The 25026-nt window shown below is 43.4% G+C and overlaps 2 protein-coding genes across 3 annotated transcripts; one reads left to right on the top strand and one right to left on the bottom strand.

Annotated features, from left to right (window-relative positions):
- Window positions 1–6029: 6029 nt before the first annotated feature.
- SCRG1 (stimulator of chondrogenesis 1) lies at window positions 6030–13897 on the top strand. 2 transcript variants are annotated; one of them, XM_065634461.1, is made up of 3 exons: window positions 6030–6107; window positions 10788–11037; window positions 12539–13897. In XM_065634461.1, the coding sequence occupies exons 2-3, from the start codon at window positions 10802–10804 to the stop codon at window positions 12591–12593; spliced, it is 291 nt and encodes a 96-aa protein (XP_065490533.1). In that variant the 5' UTR covers window positions 6030–6107; window positions 10788–10801; the 3' UTR covers window positions 12594–13897. The 2 variants fall into 2 exon arrangements, with proteins under 2 accessions (XP_065490533.1, XP_065490532.1); XM_065634460.1 differs by lacking the exon at window positions 6030–6107 and adding an exon at window positions 10402–10526 and having other exon boundaries at window positions 10798–11037.
- A 1939-nt stretch (window positions 13898–15836) lies between these two features.
- SAP30 (Sin3A associated protein 30) lies at window positions 15837–23210 on the bottom strand. The gene is made up of 4 exons (XM_065634056.1): window positions 22607–23210; window positions 21042–21164; window positions 18296–18394; window positions 15837–16268 (listed from the first exon to the last, which is right to left on the bottom strand). The coding sequence occupies exons 1-4, from the start codon at window positions 22907–22909 to the stop codon at window positions 16146–16148; spliced, it is 648 nt and encodes a 215-aa protein (XP_065490128.1). The 5' UTR covers window positions 22910–23210; the 3' UTR covers window positions 15837–16145.
- Window positions 23211–25026: the final 1816 nt, after the last annotated feature.

Raw genomic sequence — 25026 nt, 5'->3', positions numbered from 1 at the left:
ATAGATAAAGACCTCCTCTGAGTCTTCCTTTCTCCAGGCTGAAGAGTCACAACTCTCCCAGTTTCTCCTCATACAATAGATGCTCCAGTTCCTTAATCACCTTTGTGGCCCTTCACTGCACTCACTCCAGTTTGTCCACATTTCTCTTGTACTTGGTCACTCAGACCTGGATACAGCTCTCCAGGTGTGTCTCACCAGTGAAAAGCAGAGGGGAAGAATCACCTTCCTCATGTTGCTGGCAACACTCCTTCCAGTGCAGGCCAGGATGCTGTTGGCCTTCTTTTTGCAGGAGTACATTGCTAGCTCATGTTCAACTTGGTCCCCACCAGAATCCTCAGGTCCTACTCTCCAAAGCTGCTTTCCAACCAGCTGGTCCCCAGCCTGTCCTAGTGCATCGGTTGTTCTTCAACAGGTGCAGGACTTTGCATTTGCTTTTGTTGAACGTCATGGTGTTCCTGACAACCTGTTCCTCTGGGACCTTTGAGTAGCAGCCTAACCATTACCCTCCCTCCACTCTTGCTTCATTTGCAAGCTTCCTAAGGTTGCTACCACTTCCTCACTCAACTGTGGGTTGCCACCTCACTCCTCTGTTGTTCCTTGTTTAAAGGTCTCCTCACTAGGTTGGCCAGCCTGCTGACAAAGATGCTTTTGCCCTACGCAGTCACACTTAGGGACATGGTTTAGTGCCAATGTTGGACTTGATCTTGAGGGTGTCTTCCAACTAAAATGATTCTGTGATTCTAAGAACCCCATCTACGTGTCTTTTAAACACCTCCAGGGATGGTGACTCAACCACTTCCCTGGGCAGCCTGTTCCAATGCCTGACAAGCCTTTCCATGAAAAATTATTTCCTAATATCCAATCTAAACCTCCCCTGGTGCAACTTGAGGCCATTTCCTCTCATTCTATCGCTTGTTACTTGGGAGAAGAGAACAACACCCTCCATGCTGCAACCTCCTTTCAGGTAGTTGTAGACAGCGATAAGGTCTCCCCTCAGACTCCTTTTCTCCAGGCTAAACAGCCCCAGTTGCCTCAGCTGCTCCTTATAAGACCTGTTCTCCAGACCCTTCACCAGCCTCATTGCCTTTCTCTGAAGTGCAACTTGCTACTTTCCATGTCTCTGCTGGCTGTATTGTTGGTGACCACATGAGTGAGCAGCAGGGGCAAAAGTCTGAGGGTGGGTCAAGCCTTCACAGTCTCTCTGCAATGGTCCAGACCTGAGCCCCCAGCAAGCAGCCTTGTGTAGGGTCAGAGCTGTCCTGTTACAGGCAAAAGGCAGTGGCTTGGTCGAAGACTTCAGAAGTCAGTGCAGTATCTGCAATGTTTTTAGTAGTGATGATTAAGGAAAACTAAGTCAGACCTTATAATTAGCATAAGTTTGTGGAGGTTTTTGTTTTGCTTTTTCATATTTTTTCTTTAACTACAGAGAAATTAGCACAGGTGATAGACACAAAGGTATCTCTTGGTTTTTCTACTGGACTCCTGGCACCAACCAGCTCCAGCAGCTGCAGAATGCTCCACACCCTCAAGGCCGGATGCCTTTAAGTATCAACAGCTAATTCCTAGCAAAATATAAAAAAACCCAACCAAAGAAAAACACAAAACCAAACACAAACAAACAAACAAGAATAAAACCACAACACCATAGCATTTTGAATCAACAAAGAATTGGATCAGCCATGTACTTCTAGGTATCAGACAAGCAGTGTCTGTGACGGCTGGTAACTTGGAGTAGTTTCCCACCTTAGAGTAATTTTTCAGTAAGACATTCACATTGCCAGTCTGAGACACCAGATTTCATACATACACACATACAACATTAACACATTAGGACTGTCTGGAATTGATAGTTCAGAGTATCAGCAAGTTCTGAATATATTGCATCCTCTCTGCCTTCACAGAAAAGCAGCAACAGCCTGAGCATGCCAATAGATCATTGATCTGAGGAAATACACTAAAAGATGACTTTGATTAGCCCAGCACTTTTTTGTCACATATTTTAACAAAGAACAGATTGCAGCCTGCAGACAAAGTTGAGAGAACTAACAGCAAAATCAGGAAACCAAAAATCAGAAAGAAAGAGAGAGAGAGAGAGAGAGAGAAAGAAGCAGAGGGGCTCTGGGACTCCACAGAGAACAGTTGCTGGAAGTAAATCAGCACCCAACAATAACGGGAAAAAAAAAACCCAACAAAATAAATGTTGCATGAACAAGAACTACTGCACCCCCAATTTCTTCAGAAGAAATGATGAAAAGTGTTCCAGAAAACTCAGACGAATCCCCCAGGCTAATGCAGGTACAAGGTATAATGCAAATCATCAGATGCAGGAATTGCAAAGGCAATTGTAAAGTATTTAACAGTAGAGACATTTTTCTAAAAACAATCATCAACAGAAAAAGGGACATAAAATTAGAATTACACAAAGTAAAAGCACAAAAGACTGCTTTCAAATACTTTTTCTGACTGACATAATAGCAGACGTTAAGTGATGGAAAGCATGACATAAGGGGTGCAATGCGAGTTATATTTGTTTTGCACATGCAAATATTTTTTAAATGAGCATGTAAGATTTTTATCTTCACTTAAAAATCCATTGTGCTGAAAACTGACTCCAAGGCACCCTACCTGCTGTGAGTTTGTAACAGATGACAGCAGCTAATGTCTTAGTTGTGCTGGCACTTTCATTATTACTAGCATCAAGTCTCCAAAGTCTTTGTGTATCCCTACAATACTTAACATTCCTTTACAATCTTCAAGTATAGGTTTTGGATTGCATCATCAGCCAAAATCAGGTTTTCAGTTTCCTTATAGATCTCCTCATATAAACTGTTATGTATTAACGAGCTGTCATACTCATAGGCTGAGCAGTATCTTTTAAGATCTAATGTGAGTGGAGGTATTTCTCACTGTCAGCCTGCTAAGAGCTCAATGTCGATATCAAGGATATAATATGATGCAAATCCATTTTTATTTACAGAAAAAAAAAAGATAAACCTTTTTGCTAAACCTGTGTGGCTCATTCTAAAAATGCAAAGCACATTTATGATGCTGAGTATGTTAAAAAAAAAAAAAAGATATTTTTCCAGGGTACGTTACACAAATATAATCTAGAGTAATGCTGTATGCCAGAGGCAGCCACACTTCTGCAGCGGAATTTTAGGGCTGCCTTTTCCTTCTTCCTTCTCCCACTACCAGGGGCCATTCTCCTTCGAAAAATACTTCTCTCCTATGGATTGTTGCTGCTACCTTGTCACTATCACCTTCTGTCTCCATCTGCCACCGACTCCTCATGGGCCATCACTTCTTGCTGGCTCCAACAGCTCCAGCCTGGTAAAAAAAAAAAAAAAAGGCTAAAGCAGATCTACAGATCTACTTCACATCTCACCACTAATACTGCCATACCTCTTCAGACAGGAACAGGAATACTTACACATCTAAAAACCAGTCTCTAAATATACGGAGTTGAACACAAATCATGATTACCAGATCTACACAGATGAAGCAGGGTGAAAAAGCAAGATTTCCATATGGTTCTCCTGCAGCTCCCAGATGCCATGGTGGAGAACAAAAAGCCTCTGCGATTTTCAGCACCCCTCTGTGAGGGCTGGCACCCCGCCAGCCTGCGCCAGGCACCGGCTGCCGAGCTCGCTGGGGACACGGCGCTGGAGCAAAGAGACAGAAGGAAACCAAAAATAAAGAGAGGGCCACTGGGGCTGGAGACAGAGGGTGAGGTAGAGTCAGTATAGAAAGGGATATTCGGTATAGAAAGAGTTATTGAGGGCAAGGGGCTAGGGGCAGAGTGGGGAAAGGAGGTAAGATGTGGAAGTACTGCTTTGCAATTTGCTTTCTCACATTGCAGGCACTCCTGCCCTTCAATGCATTTTCCTATAAACTACCTCACTTTTCACACCTTAACAACATGTTCCTACAGCAGCCTTCTCCTACCTCCTCCTGAGTTGCATATCCCTATCAAAATTCCTTAAAACTTTTGCTTCCTTCAAATCTCAGTTTGCTTCCCAGTCTCTACTCTGAATCAGCATCATGAAGGAGAAAATTTCCTCCTGTTCTTGAATGTTTCCAGTGACTGAAAACATCACACATGGAGCTATGGAAGGAGAGGAAAAAAAATCACCAGCAAAACACCAGCGTTGTTAGAACTGGCTTTTCTCAAAATGCAGCAGGACATTTGCTGAAGAAAACTATCCCTCGCACACTTCACTTCATAAACAAAACTATCAGTTCGCTATACTGCTGTCCAAACAGGGCTCTCCCAATATGTTCTGGAAACACAGGTATTCCCTGGAAAATACAAGAGAACCTAAATGGGCAGCAAGGGAATAAACCTAATACACTTCTGATTAAACCTTCAAAGTATTCATACCAAAATTTATTTGCTGTTAACTAAAAAAAGCATCCAAATTCAGAGCATCATCACAATATGGTCTCATCCCCTCCTCTGAGTTTTATCCCTGCTTACAGCCAGGATCCTGCTGATTCCCATCCGCACCAGGCTCCCAGCCTCCTCCCACAGTAGAGCGCTGCCCTGGAATGCTGTGTTCCCCCAGAGGCATTAGGATAATCTTGTTTAAGGCACAGACTGCTGTGGCCAGGATCCACACTAGAAAAGAATTTCTGTAGAAAAGCAGAGCCCGTGCCAGGCATTTTGTCACCTTGAAAAGGCAAGGATGTCCTGCTCTGACAGCAGCTGCCTGTAGCTACCTCCTCCCTCCCCTTTTAAGTTGCCATGCCCATAACAGCAGCAGGAGAAAAAAACATTCTGCTTGACTTTTCTAATCTGAATTAGAGGTAGAGGTATGACTCTGCATTCTGCTCTCTGCTGTCCCAGCTGCCCTTCTCCAGGGGAGAGGGGGGCTACCCTGCTGGATAGGACCATCATGAGTATGTAGGTGGGCTCAGTTTCAAGACATTTGCTTATAAGCATCTGTGCCCCCTGCCTACTCTCCTTGCTCAGGCAGCAGCAGATGTGATGTGCACCTCTTCAGAGACCTGAGTTTACTTCTGGTATATTGGCCTGAATGATAAATCCAACTGGACAGACACCAAGATATCAAATTGCAAATTGAGGCAAATGAGCAGAGGTACTTTTTTGTACTCCTAACAAACCTCTGTACTGTAATAGAAGCAGCCCAGCAGATAAACACTTACAAAGCAACACCAGAATCAAAACAAAACAGACTAGCGAGTGTAAAAATTACAGTTCAACAGCTAAGGTGCCACCATATTTCTCTATCCAATTAGCAAAATAGAATGGCCATAACAGAATGAGGTCACACACTTTACTCCCATGACTATTTACTCATTAATATGTAATACTTCAATTCAATTTAAGAACGTCATTATGTGTTTTTTGTGATACCAGATCATTTGATTAGCTGTATTAGTCTAAAATAACTTCATCTGAAATACTGTCCAATGTAGTGCTTTATGTCTTGGTTAAATGTTTGGTCACTAAGGAACTCAACGCATGGCATCATTGTATGCTGTATTAGCAGTCTAGTTAAAGTAATTACAGTTTCTTTATTATTTCAGTTTCAAAAAAATGGAAGAATCCCCAAATCAGGAATTAAAGGATTGCAGGTGATTTTTGGTAAGGTCTGTTGTTCCCATCCAAAGCAGAATAAGGCATCTGTCCAGCAACCACCTTCTTCTGCCTGTGCAACACTGTCCGGACACTCCTTCCCACTCCCCCCAGCCTCCTCATGCTCTGCAGCAAGACAGAGTTATTCCACGGTGTGTTTCCTCTTCCTCCATTCTGGTTGTTATGCTTTGCTCTCTGAGGTTGTTCTCCTTATTGAATCCTCGATGAACTAATTATTTCCTGCTGGAAAAGATACACTCATTTTTTCTGCCCTGGTCTTGGTTGGCAGTGACTGAAAGAGACAGCTCTGGAAGCCCATCCTCTGGCCCCTCGCTGGAGAAGAGAGCAGTCAGTCACAGGCAGAAGTCAGGAAAAACAAAGGGCTGTTTGTAGAGCACCTCCCGTCATCCCTCCCTCTTCTCATCCCAGCAAGCTCTCACTCTCTCTGGGGACATCTAAAAAGACAGAGCTGCCAAGAAAGTGAAAGGGAGCGAAGCAGAAGAGAAAGGTATGTCTTGCTCCTGAAATTATCCTTGCACACTTGTTCTGCTGATGCTAGTTACAGAGCATAGAATTAGAAATATATACGGGATTGTGCAGGACAAGATTTGGAAGATGCAGATACATTGTATGCAAGAGACATTATTCAAGACAGATACACTGACACCACCCAGCTAAAGATAATTCTTTTACTATCTTGCTCTTCTTCAAAGTTGGATGCTACATATTAACATCTGAAGTCACTAAACATACTATATATTGCCTTCCAGTGCTCGATAATATCACAAAATTGGAGAGAAGTGTGCTCACAATTAATTGCTGTCTTCAAGAAAACAAAATAGGATTTAATGAGAACTCCGTTTCTGGGAAGAATGGTATTGATGGTAATTACAAAGCAGTAATTCACCGAATTCATGCTCAGTGGACTAGCTGCTGCCCTTACAATACACCAACTGTTCAGGCAAAATAGATTTGAAGGAATTTTTTTTTTTTTGGTATGAAAAAAACTTATTCATAATAATATCAGTTATGCAGCTCTTGCGTAATGATTTCTTATGAATGCACTGATAAACCTATTACACACTAGCACACGTAAGTATTCTACAGGTGTTTCTGAAATAGAAACTTGACAAACAAGTAAACAATAAAATACATTTTCTTTTGAATAGTTCTTGAACTCAATGCATATTAAGAAGCAAATATATATCAAACTTGTTTACTTTCAAGTGCAACTCGTTAACTCAGTATGTGCCACTGGGACAGAATGTAAAAGATCATACACCAAAAGTGCATCATTTAATGTATTCCTTGTTTTCAAGATTAGGCAATTGGAGATGCAGCCTGCTTAATTACTCTGATGGGTATATTTAATGGTTGATAGACCAAATTGTAAATATTTAATCTTTTCCCAAATGTGCAGGATCTCTAGAGGTGCTGAAATACACATTTCATGCCATTTCTCAGTTCTCTATTTCTACCCCCTATTTCTAACACCTGAGCTTCTACTAATATCATGTGACCTTTAAAGGGCATCACTTCTCATGAAATATTACCCTGTTGTTCTCCACCAACAAGGCTGAAATTTGGAGTTTTCTCTTTGGTCTTTTCTGACTGCCTCTGCATCTAGCGGATCCAAAGACTATACGGTGCCAAATTGCCTGGCAGGATAATTGAAAAACCCTCAGCTGAATGAGTGGGGACAGCACTGATCCCTGGCTCACTGTGCATATTCCCAAACTAACCATTTTCCTTTACACAAAACTCCAAATTATTTCAAAGCATTTGTTATGCCAGCTGCACTTGATCTCAAACTTTACTTATGTCAAAGTGGCCACAGTGATTCATTGAAAAAAAAAAAAGACCATGCAAATGCAAAAAGCTCATTTTAACTATTTTTAGATGGCTTTACTCCCGCTAGAATTTGAAATTATATGATTTCCATAGAACAACCTGGTCAGACTTAGCATGGTTGGCATTGCTAACTTTTTGGAAGGTTTTATAAAATAATGTAAGAGGGTGCTTATTCGCAATGGGTCTTTGAGTCACTTAGTGATTGGAAAAAATTAATCACATTTCCCTGATTTGTTTTATGAGAAAAGACTGTTTCATTAGTGTGCAAAAGCAGATAAGGTCTTTGACATGTATTTTGAAATAAACATGCACATACTAGGCTCTGTTCTTTACCTAGGCAATCAGTGACACACCATCATCTGTGCAACCTTATTCAGGAAAAGAAGTCGCAGCAGTTTGTCAGAAAAAGACACTGTATCTGAGAGGTCTGAGTTGATCAGCATCGATCCTGTGCAGGGAGCTGATGAAACACTTCAGGTCCTTGGCAATCTTTCATCTGCAATAGGGAACATCCTCTCACAGGAAAGGAATAACCTTTTGAAGAAAGGTCTTTTGACTAAAAGTTTCCTTTTGGTTACAATCTAGGGAAAAAAACAACCACCACCACCACCCCCTCCCAAAACAAAAAACACTGCCAACAAATAACCTGAAATATTTAAGCAGAAATAAAATTATAGTAAAATAAATGTTTTTCTTCCTGAATAATAACTATGCTGAGCATTGTAAGATGCATAACTGACCTGTTAGCGAAGCTGTCTATGTGTAGCTCATCAGCGTATTGACTTTGCTGACACTGAGTTTGGCAGTCATCTATGTAAAGCCTCTCAATGATGCACTATAGCAATATCCTGCTACATTTCAAGGCAAGTAGTGAGTTAGTTACCTTAAACAGTAGGTTGCAACTTTTGAATCCAGCAGTTTGACAGTCTATAGAAAATTTGCCCTTTTTCAGGACAGAATGAGTTCCTATGAATTTTGAGTAGACAAGCAGCTGGCAACAGATTCAAATGAGCATTCTGGCTGAAGTCCAGGTATGGAAAGATCACACAAATTATTAGGAATTTAAAAAAAAAAAAAAGTACACAAGAGCAAGATATGATGAATTCCTCATCCTCAGGGGAAGAAATTACAGAATAATCCAGTCACAGGAAACAAAGGCATAAAGCCCCTGTTTCCTAAATGTCTCTTTCATGGAAATTTTCTTCCATTAAATACATATAAAATTAAGCTTAACTATATGAACAGAAGAATGCTAAATTGTATTTCTTGACATTGACATTTATCAAGGTGTAGTATAAACAAACTTGTTCTCTTTGAGCATTAGACTTCTCTGAGCAGAACCCTCATAACTGCAGTGTTTATATTCCCTCAAAATAAAACCATTATTATAATAACACAGATTCTTTACTTCAGTCTAAAAAACAGCAGCAGGCAAAGTTGGAACAATGTTTACTTCATTTGAGAAGTAGTTCTGAGGCCTAAAACTAATAAAGATAGTATGTTATTCAATACTGCCCTCTAAGGTAATTAAAAAATAGATCCCCCAAGGCTCCATTACTAGTAGTTTATAGAGAGTCTCCTACTCAAAAGTTCACATACAAGTTCGTTGAAAATAAGAAGAATCATTCAATGAATTTTCCATCTCCAACAGAAGTTTAAAAATACACAAACGCTTATTTTCAGTTCAGTCATGTTCTTTGATATAAATGTCCACTTTTAAATATTTTATTTGGCTACTGGTATTCAAAAAACAATTTTGCACTAAATCTTACGGAAAAAGATAATCAAAGAGCATCAAGGTGTAGTACTTTATCCCTAATATGGATCCAAATTCCCAGATTTTCTTATAGTCTCTGGTATGTCATTCATTGGTTGAAAAAGTGGAAGATCAGAAAGATAGCTACGGTGATGACATAACTACCCAGGAAAAATTACTACAAAATACAGTAAACTTATACATTTAGTAGCTTAGTGTTTGTTTCTCAAGGGTGACCTCAAGAGTTTTACAAAGTAACCCAAGTGGGACTCTATTAGTTGACTTCTGTAGCTGGCATGCTGGGTTTTTTTTGGTTTTGGTTTTTTGGTTTTTGGTTTTTTTTCTTATCGAGGTAATAGCTCTGCCACCTTAACTTGGCTTTGATCAGATATTGCCTTATGCCTAGTTATTTTGGGGTTAGTCTAGAGCCCTCTATTCTGCAGCCCCACAAGACTAGAACCAGCCCACAATGATGTGGTGTCATGGGACTGATTCCAAAGTGCCAACAGGATGAAGGGCAGCAAAGTCTTCCTCGAGGGGCACTCAGGGAGAGCTCACTGGGCAGAGCTGGCCATTGCTTTAAGTTCGTTTTCAGTGCAGAATTCCTATTTAAATTCAATAAGGTATCAGACCTCCTCCATTCAAGCATGAGAAAGGTGAAAAAATTCACTCTCTCGTCTAATAAAGTCTAGGTTGAAACATTGTTCAAAATGCTAATTTAAAAGTGAATGCAACTTCAAGGGTCTTATCCAAAGTTTTGTGGCACGGTCAGTCATTGTGCAAAGCAGCACCGAATAGCAGAGCTAGCATTAAATGCAGACGGCAGAAAGCCTAGTTACCAATAGCAGAGGTTTGCAAGGATTTGTCCTATCTTTTAGAAAGCAGCATCAATTAAACCATAATGACCTCCTGTAGCAAGACTTGGCTAAGCAGTTTGCATTTCTAAAAAAATAATTAAAAAAAAAAAAAAGAGAGAAAATTGTCAGCAGTGCTGTATTGCTGTATCACATCAGAGCTAGCTCTCCTGACAGGGGCACCTGGCAGCACTGCCGAGAGCTGCAGCCTCCTTTGCTGTTTAATGCTTCAGTTTCTTGAGTGCTCCACGACAGAGGATTCAATCAGCAATTTTTCCACAACTTCGATGGGAAAAAATACTATTAATTTTGTGTGAGTGACTCCTGTTTTCTCAGGCAAAATGGCCAGGAAGGCAAGGAAACACACCTGGACATTTTGCCCTGGTTTGGTAGCAATCGATACATTCACTTACACCACGGAGAGAACACTGCCAGCTCAAAGCAATTTTCTCAAGGTGAGAGGCCAAAGAAACAACAAAATTGCCAGCAATAGAAGCCTCAATTCCCAATGAAAGGATTCCCGAGGTTGTACAGAAAGTAATGAATATAAATTCTGCTGCAATATTATTTACCTCCTAGGAGAAAACACTCTCCAGCACTCAGGCTCAAACCTCCAAAAGTTCACAGGAAAGAAAAATGCAAGCCAGAAAGCAAATTGAGGAAAAAGATCTGTTGAACAGCTATAGCTGTGTCACGTACCTCATTCCTCTTTAAAACTCTGCTGCAGGAAGCTTCGCAAAAATGAAGATGGTGTTGGTGCTGCTTCTGCTGAGCACCCTCCTGGGTGCCCCCGCGGTGCCTTCCCGGCGTCCTTCATGTTACAAGAGGACCCTCAAAGGCCACAACTGTCACAACATCCCCAAAGGCACAGAGAATCTTCGACAAATCGATGAAGGTTTGCAAGACCACTTTTGGGAAGGGAAAGGCTGCGAGGTGATCTGTTACTGCAGCTGGAATGAATTGCTCTGCTGCCCCAAGTAAGACCATGCTCCTTTCATACACACTTGTACACTTCTATACGACCATTCATTATATTTCCATTGTTTTACAGTTTCCACTGGAGAAAATAAGCTATCATTTTAAAAAGAAATGCATCACTTCAGGCAGTTTGAAACTATATCAAGATATAGCAAATTACCTGATCTGCTGCCAGTTTTCAGCTTTTGTTTTTCAGGGACTCACCTAGGACATGCTCAGCATATTTTGCAAACCTGCATATCCTATTACAGGGCAATTCAGCATTTAAATCACCCAACTTTTAATCCAAACTAAGTGTGAGAATTACATCAAATCCTTATTCACAGCAATGAAGATGTTTTCAGGACCATAAACAAAACCATTTGATTTCTGTTCCACAGTGAAGAACCATATTGCTATTCTAAGGCATACGCAAATATGTCAGTTGAATAAATGATTCTGTAAAAACAGCTGTTTAAAAGTAGGAAAGCAAACGGAGGAAACAGAGTTCACAAACGCCTGCAAAGGAGGGAAAAGATTTAGCCCTAGAACACAGACACTTCTCTAGTTCGCTGGCACTGCTGACAAAGCTGAACAGTGAAGTTCTCACTGAACATCCATTTTTGTTGTTGTTTTACAGAAAGAATGTACATCCCAACAAAATTAATACTGAGTTACTAAACCCCACAAGCCCATATGGATTTGAAGCAATAAAATGTATTAAGAGGTATTCTTTAATTCAGCTTTCCAGTGACATCTTTACTTCAGGAAATTTAGATTAAAAATATCAACATTTCAAAACTTACTAATACTTCGGGGACACCAAAATGTGATGGCATTATACAGGCAAGCAAAAATGACTTTTTATGCATCCTTGTCTTGCCACCCAGGTTTCTCAAGCCACCTAAAAATCCAGTACAAGGCAACTTTTCATCATTCTCATAGGGCACTAGATTTGAACCAAGTGGGAATGACTTCCAAAGCTAGAAACCTCACATTCAAACTGAGAGCAGGGTTTAAATAGGTGATATTTCACTCTCCCTAAAACCAGATACAAAAACCTCACCGTCAAGCACACTTCGGGTTTCCAGCTTCAATTTCTGAGCTTTGAGCAGCCTAATAAAGCCTCCTTGATACGAATACATAAGGAGGTCGTCCTTCAACCATCTTCAGGTACAGAAGACCTACTTCGCAGGTCTGTTCTCAGGACGAATTGCACTAAACAGTGCAGGCACATACCGAAGTTCTTTATTTTTAAAATATGATGTATTTGGTAAGTTTACTTTCTCAAAGCTAAAATAGGGGGGTGAAGTCCTAGCACTTTGGTCAGAGGTAGTAATGCAGTATCTTCATCCAGACCTGCCATTGCATTTGCATTGCTGGAAAGGTGTCCCTCAAACACAGTAATCCTACATTTATCCCACCATAAGCTAAAAAAATCCACAACTGGAAATGCACGCCATGTTAATGTTCTGATAAACCAATGATCTAATTGTTTAAATATCTGGTGGTATCTTTCAGGGATATTTTCTTTGGACCAAAGATATCTTTTGTGATCTCCTGCAACAGTCAGTGATGGACATCAAGTCTGTGAAGACAACAGACATCACTCTACAATAACGTAATAATGCTTTCAAGGAGGAAAACAAAATCACTACCAACAAAAAAACCCATCTTCCTTTCTGATCACAATACAGTGCCTCTTTTTACAATCTAGAAAAAATTCCTTTCTGTACGTTTTTAGTCTCAAATATGTAAGTCCTCCTTTCAAATTTGGTAGCTGACTTAATTTCCATAATGGTGTAAAAGACTGTACAAGCTTTTGATGTATCTCCCAGCAAAAAGCCTAACCCTTGTTATTCAGCACATTCCCAGCTACTTTGGACAAAGAAACTTCAAGCCTAAGCCTTTACATCATTAGGAACGTGACTCTCGTAGCAAACTACCGCTGTGCAGCTTCTTATTGCTCTATTGCCATCACACAGTTAATGCTGTTTAGAGCTGAAGCTACTCAGTCCCTGGCACTCCTGCTGACAGGCTCCCACATTCTATTTAGGCATCTTAAAATACATGCACATACAAAAGGCAAACTTTCATCATTCATATTTTAAAATCTACTGGAAAAAGTCAAAACTCCCATTGATAGTACTAACACACACTTAAGTCTTAATTACGTCTAGCTGGTCATTTGTATTAACTATGGAATTCGTAAAAACCTTAAATTACTTAATCTTAACACTGAACATTTAAAACACTAGAACACTTATAATATTATATATGTATTCAGGAAGACATCTAAAGAGGATGCAATTGATGCAAGGTCTGTTAAGGCAACATAAAAATCCACATGTAGGCAGCTTTTTACTCAAGCCTTGTTGGAAATACAGTACCCCAGAATTAAGTCAAAATGCTGGGATTATTTTTAGGCTAGCTCTGTAAGGAAATAGCTAGTGAAGACAAAGATGTATCTCAAAATATTAGAAGTAATCATCTTAATGTTTAAGAGATATCATGATCTAGGCTATATATACACTGGCACCTCTCAATACTGATCACAGTACAAGGAAAAAAAAACAGTCAAAAATTTATGTCCCTTTGTAAGTTAAAGAAAAGTCACCTAACAAGCCTGGCTTATTGCCTTACTTACAAAGACTCTTTTAGCTCTCAAGTCAGTCACATGGAAGGTACATAATACTGAAGCAACTATTTAGTTTTCCACTCAAAAAGTGTCCTGTTCATCTAATTATCTTAACACCATTACATAATGAAAACTGCTACCACCAGTTTCCCAGACATTTCACATGCAGTACAAAATATCACCATAATTTTCTTCTTCTGTTAGTAATTGAGGGTTGGCTAGTGGGGGAGGGGGGTGATTATACATAGCTAATAATAAATGTTTCAAGTAAATCTGTGTGTACTATTTTTGCCAAGTAATTCTTAGGCTACTGACTGTTAAACAAACAATTTGTGTCACCAGGCGTTTTAAGCCAGGTTTGTGTAATTATTCCTGAGTCATTCGGGCTTCCTACCAAATCACCAATTAGGAGTAAAAAAAACTCCATAAATCTGGCAACCCACATTCAAAATATCCAAAGTCAGCACTCTGCTAAGAAAACATATGGTATCGGCTCTTGTGCAAAATCCTCTATAAGCTTCTAGTAGTAATAAGGGCACATAACTTCTGTTAGTTATGCCATCCAGTTTCTACATGAATCATAGTGCATATGCCTGGCATTCACAGCTTTCCAAAGCAGCGGTAGCAAAAAATTTAAGGTGGATGAAAATTTGGGTAGTAAAGTTAGTAGGTAGTTTACGGTTATTTTCCTTCTACCACTCCTGGCTAAGGAAAATCCATAACCCACAGGAGAAAAACTTTGCCACTTTCCACATGCAGCAGGACAGGGTCACTTAGACTTTAAGACAGATTTCCCATAGAAACTTGCTTGTGTTTCTCTCCCCGCTCTCCTCCTCTCCCAAAACTGCTTCTACAGGTCCTGCCAGGCCTAGGTGAGAACATTCAGCCCTGCCACACAGAGAAAAAACCTTTATCCTTTGGATGTCCTATCCACAGCCAAGTTCCCCGGCTGAATTTGTGCAAAGGTATTTAGCAGACAACTAGGCACTAACATTCTCTTCAAAGGAACACCCATTTTAGCTGCCACTAGCTAGATATCACTAACTGTCTTGAACTCAAGCCAATGCCACAGCACTTTATTGCAGAAACACATAAGACACTGCAAGTGAGAGAAATCAGGCCACTGAGAGCTACTGGGAAGGCAGCCAGTTTAAGGTCAGGGTTTATCATCATTCAGTTCTATGAAAGTATCACAGATCAAAAAAGCAAAGCGGAGCATCTTCGTTGCAGTGATACCAGCGAAGGAGTAGCTTTCAAAAAAAATCTCACAAGATTAACATTGAGCAGATTAGACCACAGAAATACTGCCTTCTCATTTTTCCCAAATTAAGAAAAAACTTTTAAATATCTGATAAGGTTAGGAGTTGCAACAGATGCTAACTGAACAAGCTGAAGTCATGTCCCCCTCTGCTTCAAGATGAGAACTCTTCTCTCTCCACCTTTTCTTCAGCTGACATGCACAGCTTAAAGCAGAAAGAATTCATATTCCATACACCACACATTTAGACTGGGACAATAGTTAAATGACAGTATGCAAAGTCATTCATAGTATCATCTTAATCATCAGACTTTACTAAGACATTCAATTAAAAGCAAAAGTATTGCTGGATATTTTTCTCATATGTTACCACAAGGTTTGGTTGTTCTATTTATTTATTTTTAAACAGGCCTGAGCTAAGGCATGCAATGAAAAAAACCCAGTATGCCTATTAGGAGATACCATACTGACCCAGCACAGACTCTGGCTCCTATTCCCCAATTAATTCCTTAGCCACAGTCTATGTAGATGAATGGAAGTATCAGCAGCTAAAGGATTTCTCACCAAGTGGAAGGCTTTCTCAGCACAGTAAGCTGCAGCAGTCCTTTCATCTGTACTTATAGCTTTGAAATTAGAGAGCTGCATTTTTTTTTCCATTTTAAGATAGGAGCAGGAAGGCTTCAGTGCTTCTCGGTGCTTGGAAGCACATATCCCAGCAATGACAAGGTGAGTAAACGAATCAGAAAAGCCTCCGTCAATTCTTGTCTCCAAAAGGGAATAAGAAAATGTTTTTCAGCTACTTCTGCCCAGCTAACAACTGAAACTGTCATTTAGAGCCTTTTACCTTTTTTTTTTTTTAAAAAAAAAAAAGGCATTTCATAATGACAACTTGAAGTACATTCATAAATATATCCTTGGCACACTTTAACTGAAAAATATTTTAATAATATTACATAATTAGTCAAAGCTTAACTATTAGGTACAAGTAACTCACTAAATAAGTTACAGACACAGCCACTTAAGCAACAATATTAGTGATATTTATTTAAAATAATTTTGCTGAGGAAATTTGTTTTGTAAGAGATGGTTTTCAAACAAATCAGCACGATTATGAAAAATAAAACAGAGACAAACTCTCTGGGGAAAAAAATTACAAAGAAAGCTTTTGCATATCAACAAAAACCCTCAGTCTTTTGATTTGCAGCCTGAGTCTCAGTCCCAACCTTTTCAGTCTAATGAACCCCACTATCCATCTTTAGGTCTGGTTTGTTCTTGTCGTTCTTCACCGAGTAGATGAAATATGTTAAGGTGTCCTTCTCATTCACTGGAATTGTCCTAAAATGGCAGCCAATTATCTATAAAGGAAGAATGCAAGGAAATTAAGTGACCACTCTTATATGCAAAAACTAAGATTCAGATTTAAATTGACCACATTAAACAAGCTTGATCAAGAAGCTTACAAAAAACTAAAACCTACCTCTCTTCAAAAGTCTTTCATAGTCATAAAAAAGGCAGAACAAGAACCATTTTATTGAGAACTATGAAGCAAATACAGCAGATTGTACCCTAATTTCCTAAATAAACAGCGTAGAAAATTTTCAGGGGGACAAGAGGAAGAGTTCTCAAAAGCAGCATAGGAGGATCATTTCACCGATGTGGTCACAGCTTGACTATAAGGAAATGACTATAGAATATCAACAGAGCAACAGTGCAGAAATAAGAGGCTACTGCTCATTATTCAGGTTGGGGGCGGAATGTGTATCTGTATCAAATCACATACAGAAACATCTAAGACAATACAAGATTCTTCAAGAATTATAACTGAACATTCAGCTCTTTGAAACAGAGCTATCAATGATGAAAATTCACCATGCTGTAACCATTAAAATATGACAATCTCTAAACATTTGAGTCAGTTTAGTCATTCTGGAAGTCTTCTGCTTCATCAAAATGAACACCAACTTTAAAAGAAAGCACTCAAAATATTTTACCTGCCCAAGTCTATTCTCTGACTTTTTGCAGAATACTTTGGTAGATTAAAATTAGCAAGAGGAAGAAAAATGGGACTGCTCATTTTGCTACTATAGAGTATAAATGTTTAGTGTAATTAGCAAGTTAGAAAGCCTTCCAAACTCATCCTTGAAAAATTCACAAAGAAACAGTTTGATAGAATCCTTTAAAGTAGACTTCTAAGTAACAGCAAGAGGAATGTCTCTTGTACATTAGGACAGGTTACAAGGAATCACATATGCTGTAAACTAAGTTCTGTGGCTCTGGCTCACAAATACCTGCAGGTCAAACCAAGCATGTGACAGAAGCTTTGCCTAGCAGCATTAAGAAGCGTAGTGCAAACAGCTCCCTGAGACGTACCTAAAATGCTAGTTTTGCAGAAAAAAAAAAAACCACTGCTTGTGCTTTTTCAAATCACAGTCCTGCTAATTCAAGAGCTGGCTCTACCTCAGCTCACATACACAAAACACAAGACTGATTTTAATTTCTTACTCATAGTGGCAGCAGCACTATTCTTTTATAGCTTAGCCTTGAAACTCCCACATATTTAAGAGCCTTGCCTTTAATCCACACAGACTGAGACACCAACAAAATGTCTGCACCAAAGTACAACTGAGCATTATCACTGCACAAAAGTGAAAAACCAGTAGCTGTATCTCCCTGTTAAGAGATCACCAGTTCTCCCACATATTTACATCAGCATGCTCTAACTGCATCTTTGCAGTGCAGAATAATTCCTTTAAAATCACGCTCATGTGAAGCAAAGATGCTTACATACAGCTGTTCTCACACACAGCTTCAGCACTTTTAGAACTATTGATGAGAAAAAAACCTAATTTCATGAAGGTCCACCTTTGTGGTGGCAGATCCCAGTAGTTTTACTGAGCGGAACTAATTATCAATAGAAGCCTGTTTTGCATGTTTCCATACTTTACATATACAGAAACACATCTGTTCACGATAACTAGCTTTTCAAAGCGCAGTCTCAACCTTGCTACAAGTCCACTGCTACCTTTCAGTTTCTAGTTCTTTTCAGCGGGACACTTAGGGTGGGATTGATGTGGAGACTATAAATCCATGATTCTACGATATTCAGGGACACACAGATCATCTTACTGTTCCAGCTCAACACTTTATTTTTAAGCAGCATATACTCCTTTCAGAAGTTGAGTCCCTCCTGTGGAAAGAACTTTTACTTTTGATTTACTTGGCTCAGGAGCTGAGGCCAATGAAGGAAGCTAGATAAGCAGTTCCCTTTTGTTCTCCTAAAATCCAGATTACATATGCTCTTTATGCAAGGATCACATTGTATAGAAAACCACATGCCATAGCAAGTCGCATTTTCTATTATGGAACAAATACTCATACTTACTTCAACAAGTTGTGCTTTGTTAAGTCCTGGTCTGGTCTGTAGCTTGAAGTGTCTTTTGTACCTTCGAAGTGTGTTTACTTGTAACTGATACAAATCAACCTAGAAGAAAGGAGGGAAAAGGGAAGGAAAACAATCTAATGTAACTAAAAAGGATTCCATCTAACTAATGTAACTAAAAAGGATTCAGTCATTACTAGTTCACCTCTCAAAAACATTTTGGAATATCACAGTGTAAACCATCAGCTGAGCAGATCTCATTTTGACAAAAAACAAACTCCACCTTGCACCTTCCAGCAGAAAGGAAAACAGCTTGGCTCAGTTTAAGAGCACTTCATTGTTATCGAGCACAGCTCTGCCTCCCTTTAGTTGTGGACAATATTTGGAACTCATTATTGTACTTTAATCAGTTCTGGGTTTTTTGTTTGTTCCTCAGGCAAGCATGATAACACAAAGCCCAGTAACAACTTTCATAGAACATCTATGAAGATGCAGATTCAAAGAGGCCCCTATATCGTGATTTCAGTCAAATTTCACACAAGTTACAAGCAAGATACAGCACATCTGCACCACAAGATAGCACACAGTAGAACCAGGAAAAAGTCTACAGCGCAAAGCCTTCTTGGCTTGAGGAGAGAGAAAAAAACAGCTGTCCTTGTTCTCCAAACACATCCCTGCTACATAAGCACAGTGCAGGAGTTATGTGCACAGACATAGTTGTCCAAAACTATTTTTCAGCGCAGGCTGACAGTTGAGAGAATTGCACAAGGTCCTCTGAGGGACAGAGATACACAGCCTTAACCCCCTACTCCCTCAGTTCTGAATCCCATGAACTCTGATCAACTTCTCCCAGCAACAGCCTGCCCTCCCACCCTCCCTGACGATGTCAGAGAGCTGAATCAGACAACTGAGTGGGAAAGCAAGCTGAGAAAGCAGGCTGAATGAGAAATTCTGCTAGATCAGTTGCAATTACAGCAGCATTCTCCAAACTCACTGCATTAAAGATTGGTTAAGGCATTCACTTCCACTTTAAATTCATTTAGCAGCCTCAGCTATAAAATATTTAAACAACGTCAGTGCTACTGCATACTTGGTAACCTGGCCAAACCTGATGTGCTGCCGTCTTGCATGATAGAGGCTGGGTATCCTTTAGTACTCTGAAGTGTACAAAGCACAAATTCCACTTCCCAAGTCACAGTGGAGACCCTGCACTCTAGATCATCACGCAGAGGAGTAGCAGCAGCTTTCCAGCAAGTCCCAGAAGCTACCAGTACTGCAGAAGCCTCTTCCCCTCCCATAGGAATCACTTCTGACAGGCAATAATGGTTATGACTGAGATGGAAACAGGAGGGCCTTACAAGTCTTCAGAAGAAGGATTTTTTTTTTTTCCTTAGTAAATTGGATAGCTATTGAAAATAAAGAAAGTCAAGGGCCAACAGGCATCCAAGATATACAATAATCACATGGGATGAACATACCGCCACTGTCCAAATGGCCAGCTGAAACTCCTGAAAAATACTTCCCAGGCAGTTTTCTTTCCTGTAGTAGTACCATTGAAAAAAAGCTTGCCTTCTTGTTCTAGAGATATCCATTGATTGTGACATGTTTTATAAGTTTTGCACGAGAAAACAAAACAGGCTTGCAGGAGAGCAGCAATTACCACTGTGCCAGACAGCTACCTGAAGCCACACAGGAAATGAGCTGTAGACAGAACCTTCAAATAAGCGATCCCAGATATTTAACAAACAACACAGCCTACCAAACTACTCCAAATCCCCTAAAATCCTCTTAGCTAGAGCCTTCCGACCGGAGCCACGTGCCTTTAGGCACGGATTCTCATATGAAGTTTCATCACTTATGCTGCTGGTATCTGCAGATGCTGACCATAAGGATGCTACTAAATTAACACAGAGCAGTTTCTGAGGAATGCTTTAAAAATCCCTCTTAAGGGGGAAACCAGGCAGGCATGACAGCCTCTGCTCAAAATTAACACATTGAACAGCACCTGCTAAGCCAGGCTGTAGCAGAAATAACCAAGAGCAGGAATAAAAGAGAGCCTTAGGTGCAGTCTCTCCTACTATACTATGAAAAAGGTTGAAAGCTGTAGTTCACTTTTACAATGGATGAGGTTTCACTGGTCTGCAGTGGAGAAAACAGGCTGGAAAAACACCATTCTTCTGCACCCTTTCCAGTACAGGTCCCTGAAAGTCTCTACTCCCGACAAGCGTTAAAAACAAAGAGCTACTATCATTAAACTTTCTGTGTTTAATGTGACTAAGGCAATGGAGTAACTGCAAGAGCACACATTTCACACAGAAGGAAAGGACTGGAGGGATGGGGCAGTGAAGCATTTATATCACAAGCCGTCTATGCAATTCCTTTCAACTTGGCAACTCCTGCAGAAGACAGATTTTGCTGATACGTAGCAATACACCACTTCTAGCAGAACATTGGAAAGGAAGCACTAAGAAGGAGAAAGTTGAAAATAGCAGTTTTCTGAGAGAACTAGCAAACACTTAAAAACTACCTAGAGAGTTTTGTTCATTGTACTCTGCACAATTAATCCAGAAAATACACCATAAAATTCAATCAGCTTTTGTTATGTTAAGAACTGAGTGAATCAGAACCCTTCCCTTTCCCACATACCCCAAAATACTGAGAGCTGTAAGAGTGGGAAAGTGGTATCTGCGCAGCCTGGGCAGTCATTAAGAACAACCTTATCACAACAATTAGAAAAAAAAAAAGCTACCTCTGGAGTGTCGATGTCTTGCACTGGTGAGTCACCATCATCATCGCTGCCTTTCCTCTTTCTTCTATTTCTCACACTCTGAATTAGGTTTTTGTGGAAGTCACAAATATACAGATGTCTTGCCTAGAAGAATAATACTATGTCTTTCAATCGAATCCATGTAAGTATCTAGCAGACTTTATAAATGCACGTACAGAGACAACCCCCCTGCAGCCACATTAACCGAGTTGAGGAAGCTTTTCTGCCAGATTCTTCTAAATAAAGAATGCGTTGTGCTACAGATCACTGCCACCGGCTCGGCCCAGAGGACGCTTCAGTGCTGCAATCGACCGATCCAGTAGTAACGGGCTGCAGAGACACACGAGTCCAACCCTCCCTCCAGCCGCTCGGGGATCGGGAAACAATCAATCTTTCAGTTGTTCTTTGGAGGGCAAAAAGACGGCTCTCATTTCCAAAATATATCCCCCCCTGCCTCCTTGCTTTGCTTCCACTACCTAGGCGAGGCCAAGCAACACGCTTTTTTTTTTTTTTTTTTCTTTCTTTCTTTTTAAAAAAGTTTCCCTTTGTACGATCTGCACGCTTTGGGAGAACTCTTCGGCACGTATCAACCCTGATTTTCAGAGCTAAGTGCTTTAATGGCAACGAAAGTAAGGAGCCGCGTTTAGGGACCACGCCTGCAGGGGGAGGGACCCCCGGGCCGGGGAATGTGGGGAGTCCCTGGGGGCGCCCAGAGCTCCGGCCGAGGCTCGGAGCACTTCAAGCGCATTTTAAGCTGCTCTGCCCCCACGCTGGGAAGCCCTCACGCAGTACCGGGCAAGGGCAAGCACTCCACCGAAACGCCCGGGCGTTTCATCCCGCGAAAAGGCGTCCGAAGCGGGTCTCGGCAGCCGCCCCGTCCGCCGGGGGATCCGCTCCCCCTGCCCGGCCGTGCCGAGCAGCGCGGCGCCTGATGGCTGCCGGGCGGAAGATGCAGTGGCGAGGGGAGACGTGCAACATTGCAACACGAGGCGGAGCAGCCGAGCGCTGCCCTCGCCAAGAACAGACACAAACCGGCGCGCCGGGAGCCAGCCAGGCTCCGCTCCGGGGAGAAGCGGCGCTTCCCGGCCACGCATCTTCCCCCCTCCAGCTACACGGAGGGACACGCAGCCGCTGCTCCCGGCTCTTGGCGGGATAAGAGGGAACCCCAGAAGGAGGCAGGAGAGGTGGGCGCTTCTCCCCCACCCTCTCCCGCAGGAGGAGAGCGCTTTCAGGCCGTGCTGCTGCAGCGGCAGCCAAACTCCACCATGCTACTGGAAAAGGGGGGTAAGGGGGAAACAACACTTCCTCGACTCAAAAAACCCACCAAACAAATCCCGCCCTCCCCCCCCAAACCTAAACTTTATTAGAAGTCCCAGAACCAACCAAGCCAACCAACCGGCTCGCACGGAGCGGGGCTGGGGCCGTACACGCCGCAGCTGCCCGGGCACGCACCGCCGGGACCCGCCGGCCGCTTTGTCCGCCCGCCCCGCCGGCGGCGGGGGGCCGGGACGGTGGCCCCGTGTGTGTCCTCCCCTCCCCGGACTTACGCTCTTGTCCAGCTCGATCTTCACCTTCTTCTGCGAGATGCTCTTCTGGATCCGCTTGCTGAAGCTGGCGTTGCCGGCGGCGCGGCCGCACCGCTCCCCCTCCTCCCGCAGGCAGCACAGCTGCCCAGCCCCGGGGCCGCCCGCACTCCCGGCGCCCGCCGAGCCCGCGGCGGAGGCCGGACCCAGCCCCGGCGGCGCCGGCGGCACCTCCACGGCGGAGCCCGCATTGCTCACCACCGCGGCGGGGGCGGCGGCCGGGTCCGCCCCGCGCTGGGTCACCTCCTCGGGGGCGAAGCCGTTCATGCCCGGCACCACCTCCGCGGGCGGCGGGGAGCCCGGGGGAGGGCGGCGGGATCCCGCCCCGCACCAAACTTCCCCAGCGAGACGCCGCGGCCCGGCGGGGCGCTCCCCTGCTCCCTGCGCGCCTCCTCTCCGCGGCGGCACCGGGACGCAAGCCCGCGCTCAAGGGCGGCCAGCCCGCCCGCTGCGGGAAGGACTCTCCCCGCCGGCTGCGGCTGCCCGAACCCCGCGGCTACCGGAGCGGCGGCGGCAGCGGCGCCCCGCGGATCGCCCCACTTCCTCCTTCCCCCCCTGTCATGTGGAGACTCTTCAGCTGTTTCCTATGTAACAACAGCAACCAACCTGCCCGCCGCGCCGCCCCGCCCTGCCCGGCCGCGCATGCCGGCTCCCCCGCCGCGGGGCGCCACGGGAAATGCAGTTCCTCCGCCGCCCACCCCTTCCCGGCCGGGGCGGCGGGAGAACTACAGCTCCCGAGGTGCAGCGCGGCGGCGGGAGCGCGGGCGGGGGGCTCGGCGTGCGGCTCTGCGGCGCTCGGGCCGGCCATGCTGTCCCGCCGTGGCGGCGGGAGCAGGCCCGGCTGTGTTCCGCCGCGGCGGCGAGCGGGCCGCCTTGCGCTGCGCTGCCTTCGCCCCGCCGCCGGGAGGCCGGGCCCGCCGGGCTGGAGCGGTGGCAGCGGCTCAGCCCACTTTTAAAAGGCCCCGTTCGCTCCCTTCCCCCGGTTCCCTCTCGTCGCTCCTCCCCGGCGGCACGGCCGTTGGGGTTTGAAAGGCGGCCGTGCGGCGGCGGCCGAGCCCGGCGCGGAAAGGGCAGGCCGGGCGGGCCCGGAGGGGGGCGCGGGGCGGGCGCTGTTTCCCGCGGGGACGGAGGTCGGTGCCGCCGCTCGCACGGCCAAGCGCGGAAACGCGCTTCAGCCCCGCACGGCTGCGGCGCCCACGCTGCCTTAATCCGCCCCCGCCCTGTACTTTGGCTGTACTGTTCCAGCCTGAGCCGCACGTCTCGGGCTGCTTGTTTAGGATTTCCTACTAGTCGTCTTTTTTTTTTTTTTTTTTTCCCTCCCCCTTCTATATTCTGCCCCAGTCCTGCCCCTCGCAGCCTCCCTTCTCTCCCGCTCTTCCTCTCAGCCGCGGCTGGAGAGCGGGGGCGGTCGCTGTCCCGGGCGGCGGGACGGAGCGACCCGGGGGCCGCGGCGCTGCCTCCGCCTGCGGATGGCCGGACCGAGGGCAACCGAAGCTCCGTCCTTTGTTAAAGCTGCTTTTAAAACGCACGTAATCAGGGGCTCGTCTTGCGTTCTTTTAGTAAAGGTTTTTGAAGACAAAGACGCTTTGCAGTGCTAGTTTCCAGTTCTGTCGTGTAAAAGGACTTGTTGATAAAGGAGACTGGAACAACAAAAAAGAATGAGAGTGCAGAACTATATTTGCTAGCGGTGATCCAAGATCTTGCTGTGCACATGACTAGCTAAAACAGATACCGTGAAAATACTTTATAAAAGCAAGTACTTCTAGTTTTGAGACTACAAAACTATATAAGAGAGGCATTGGCATTTAAACCATTTAACAATTCAGCTGTTGACAGCAGAGCGGCAGAAACAGAAAGCTTTGACCTACTATTTTCCTTCAACCGCATTCGAAGCTCATGCAATGAAGGGCGAGGTTTTTGCTTTCCTTTTGAACTGCCGCGAATATTCCTTTAAATCTCAGAAACGGCATCTGAGCCGACCATACTCAAAGCATAATGAGTTAACCACTGAAATATTTGACCGTATCGCTTGCCGTGTGTTTCCAGCTTGCAGAAGGAGGAGTAGCGGGGAGGCCGTTGAATGATTCAAGGAGACACAGATCCTGCGTAAGCCAAAGTTCTGCGTGAGCCAGGGAACACGATTATAGTGCAGTTCGGTTTGCGCTGCAGATGGCTTTTTAATCGGATTGCATAACCTGGTATTAGAGAATAAGGGTCGGTCCCGCTTCACGCTCCCTACAGCCGCAATTGAATGAAGGATACAGTAACTGAAGCTAGACTGACCATAAAGTCACGGACAGCAGTTACCTAGAAAGCACGTTTCAGTGATTAGAGGGGTGAATGGGATAAGAGTTGGAAAAAAATACCAAACCCCGCATTGTTAT

The sequence above is a fragment of the Caloenas nicobarica genome, chromosome 4, assembly GCF_036013445.1.
Source record: "Caloenas nicobarica isolate bCalNic1 chromosome 4, bCalNic1.hap1, whole genome shotgun sequence".
In the NCBI taxonomy this organism is placed as follows: Eukaryota; Metazoa; Chordata; class Aves; order Columbiformes; family Columbidae; genus Caloenas; species Caloenas nicobarica.
The sequence above is the reverse complement of the archived record's forward strand: the minus strand, read 5'-3'. Positions and strand labels throughout refer to the sequence as shown.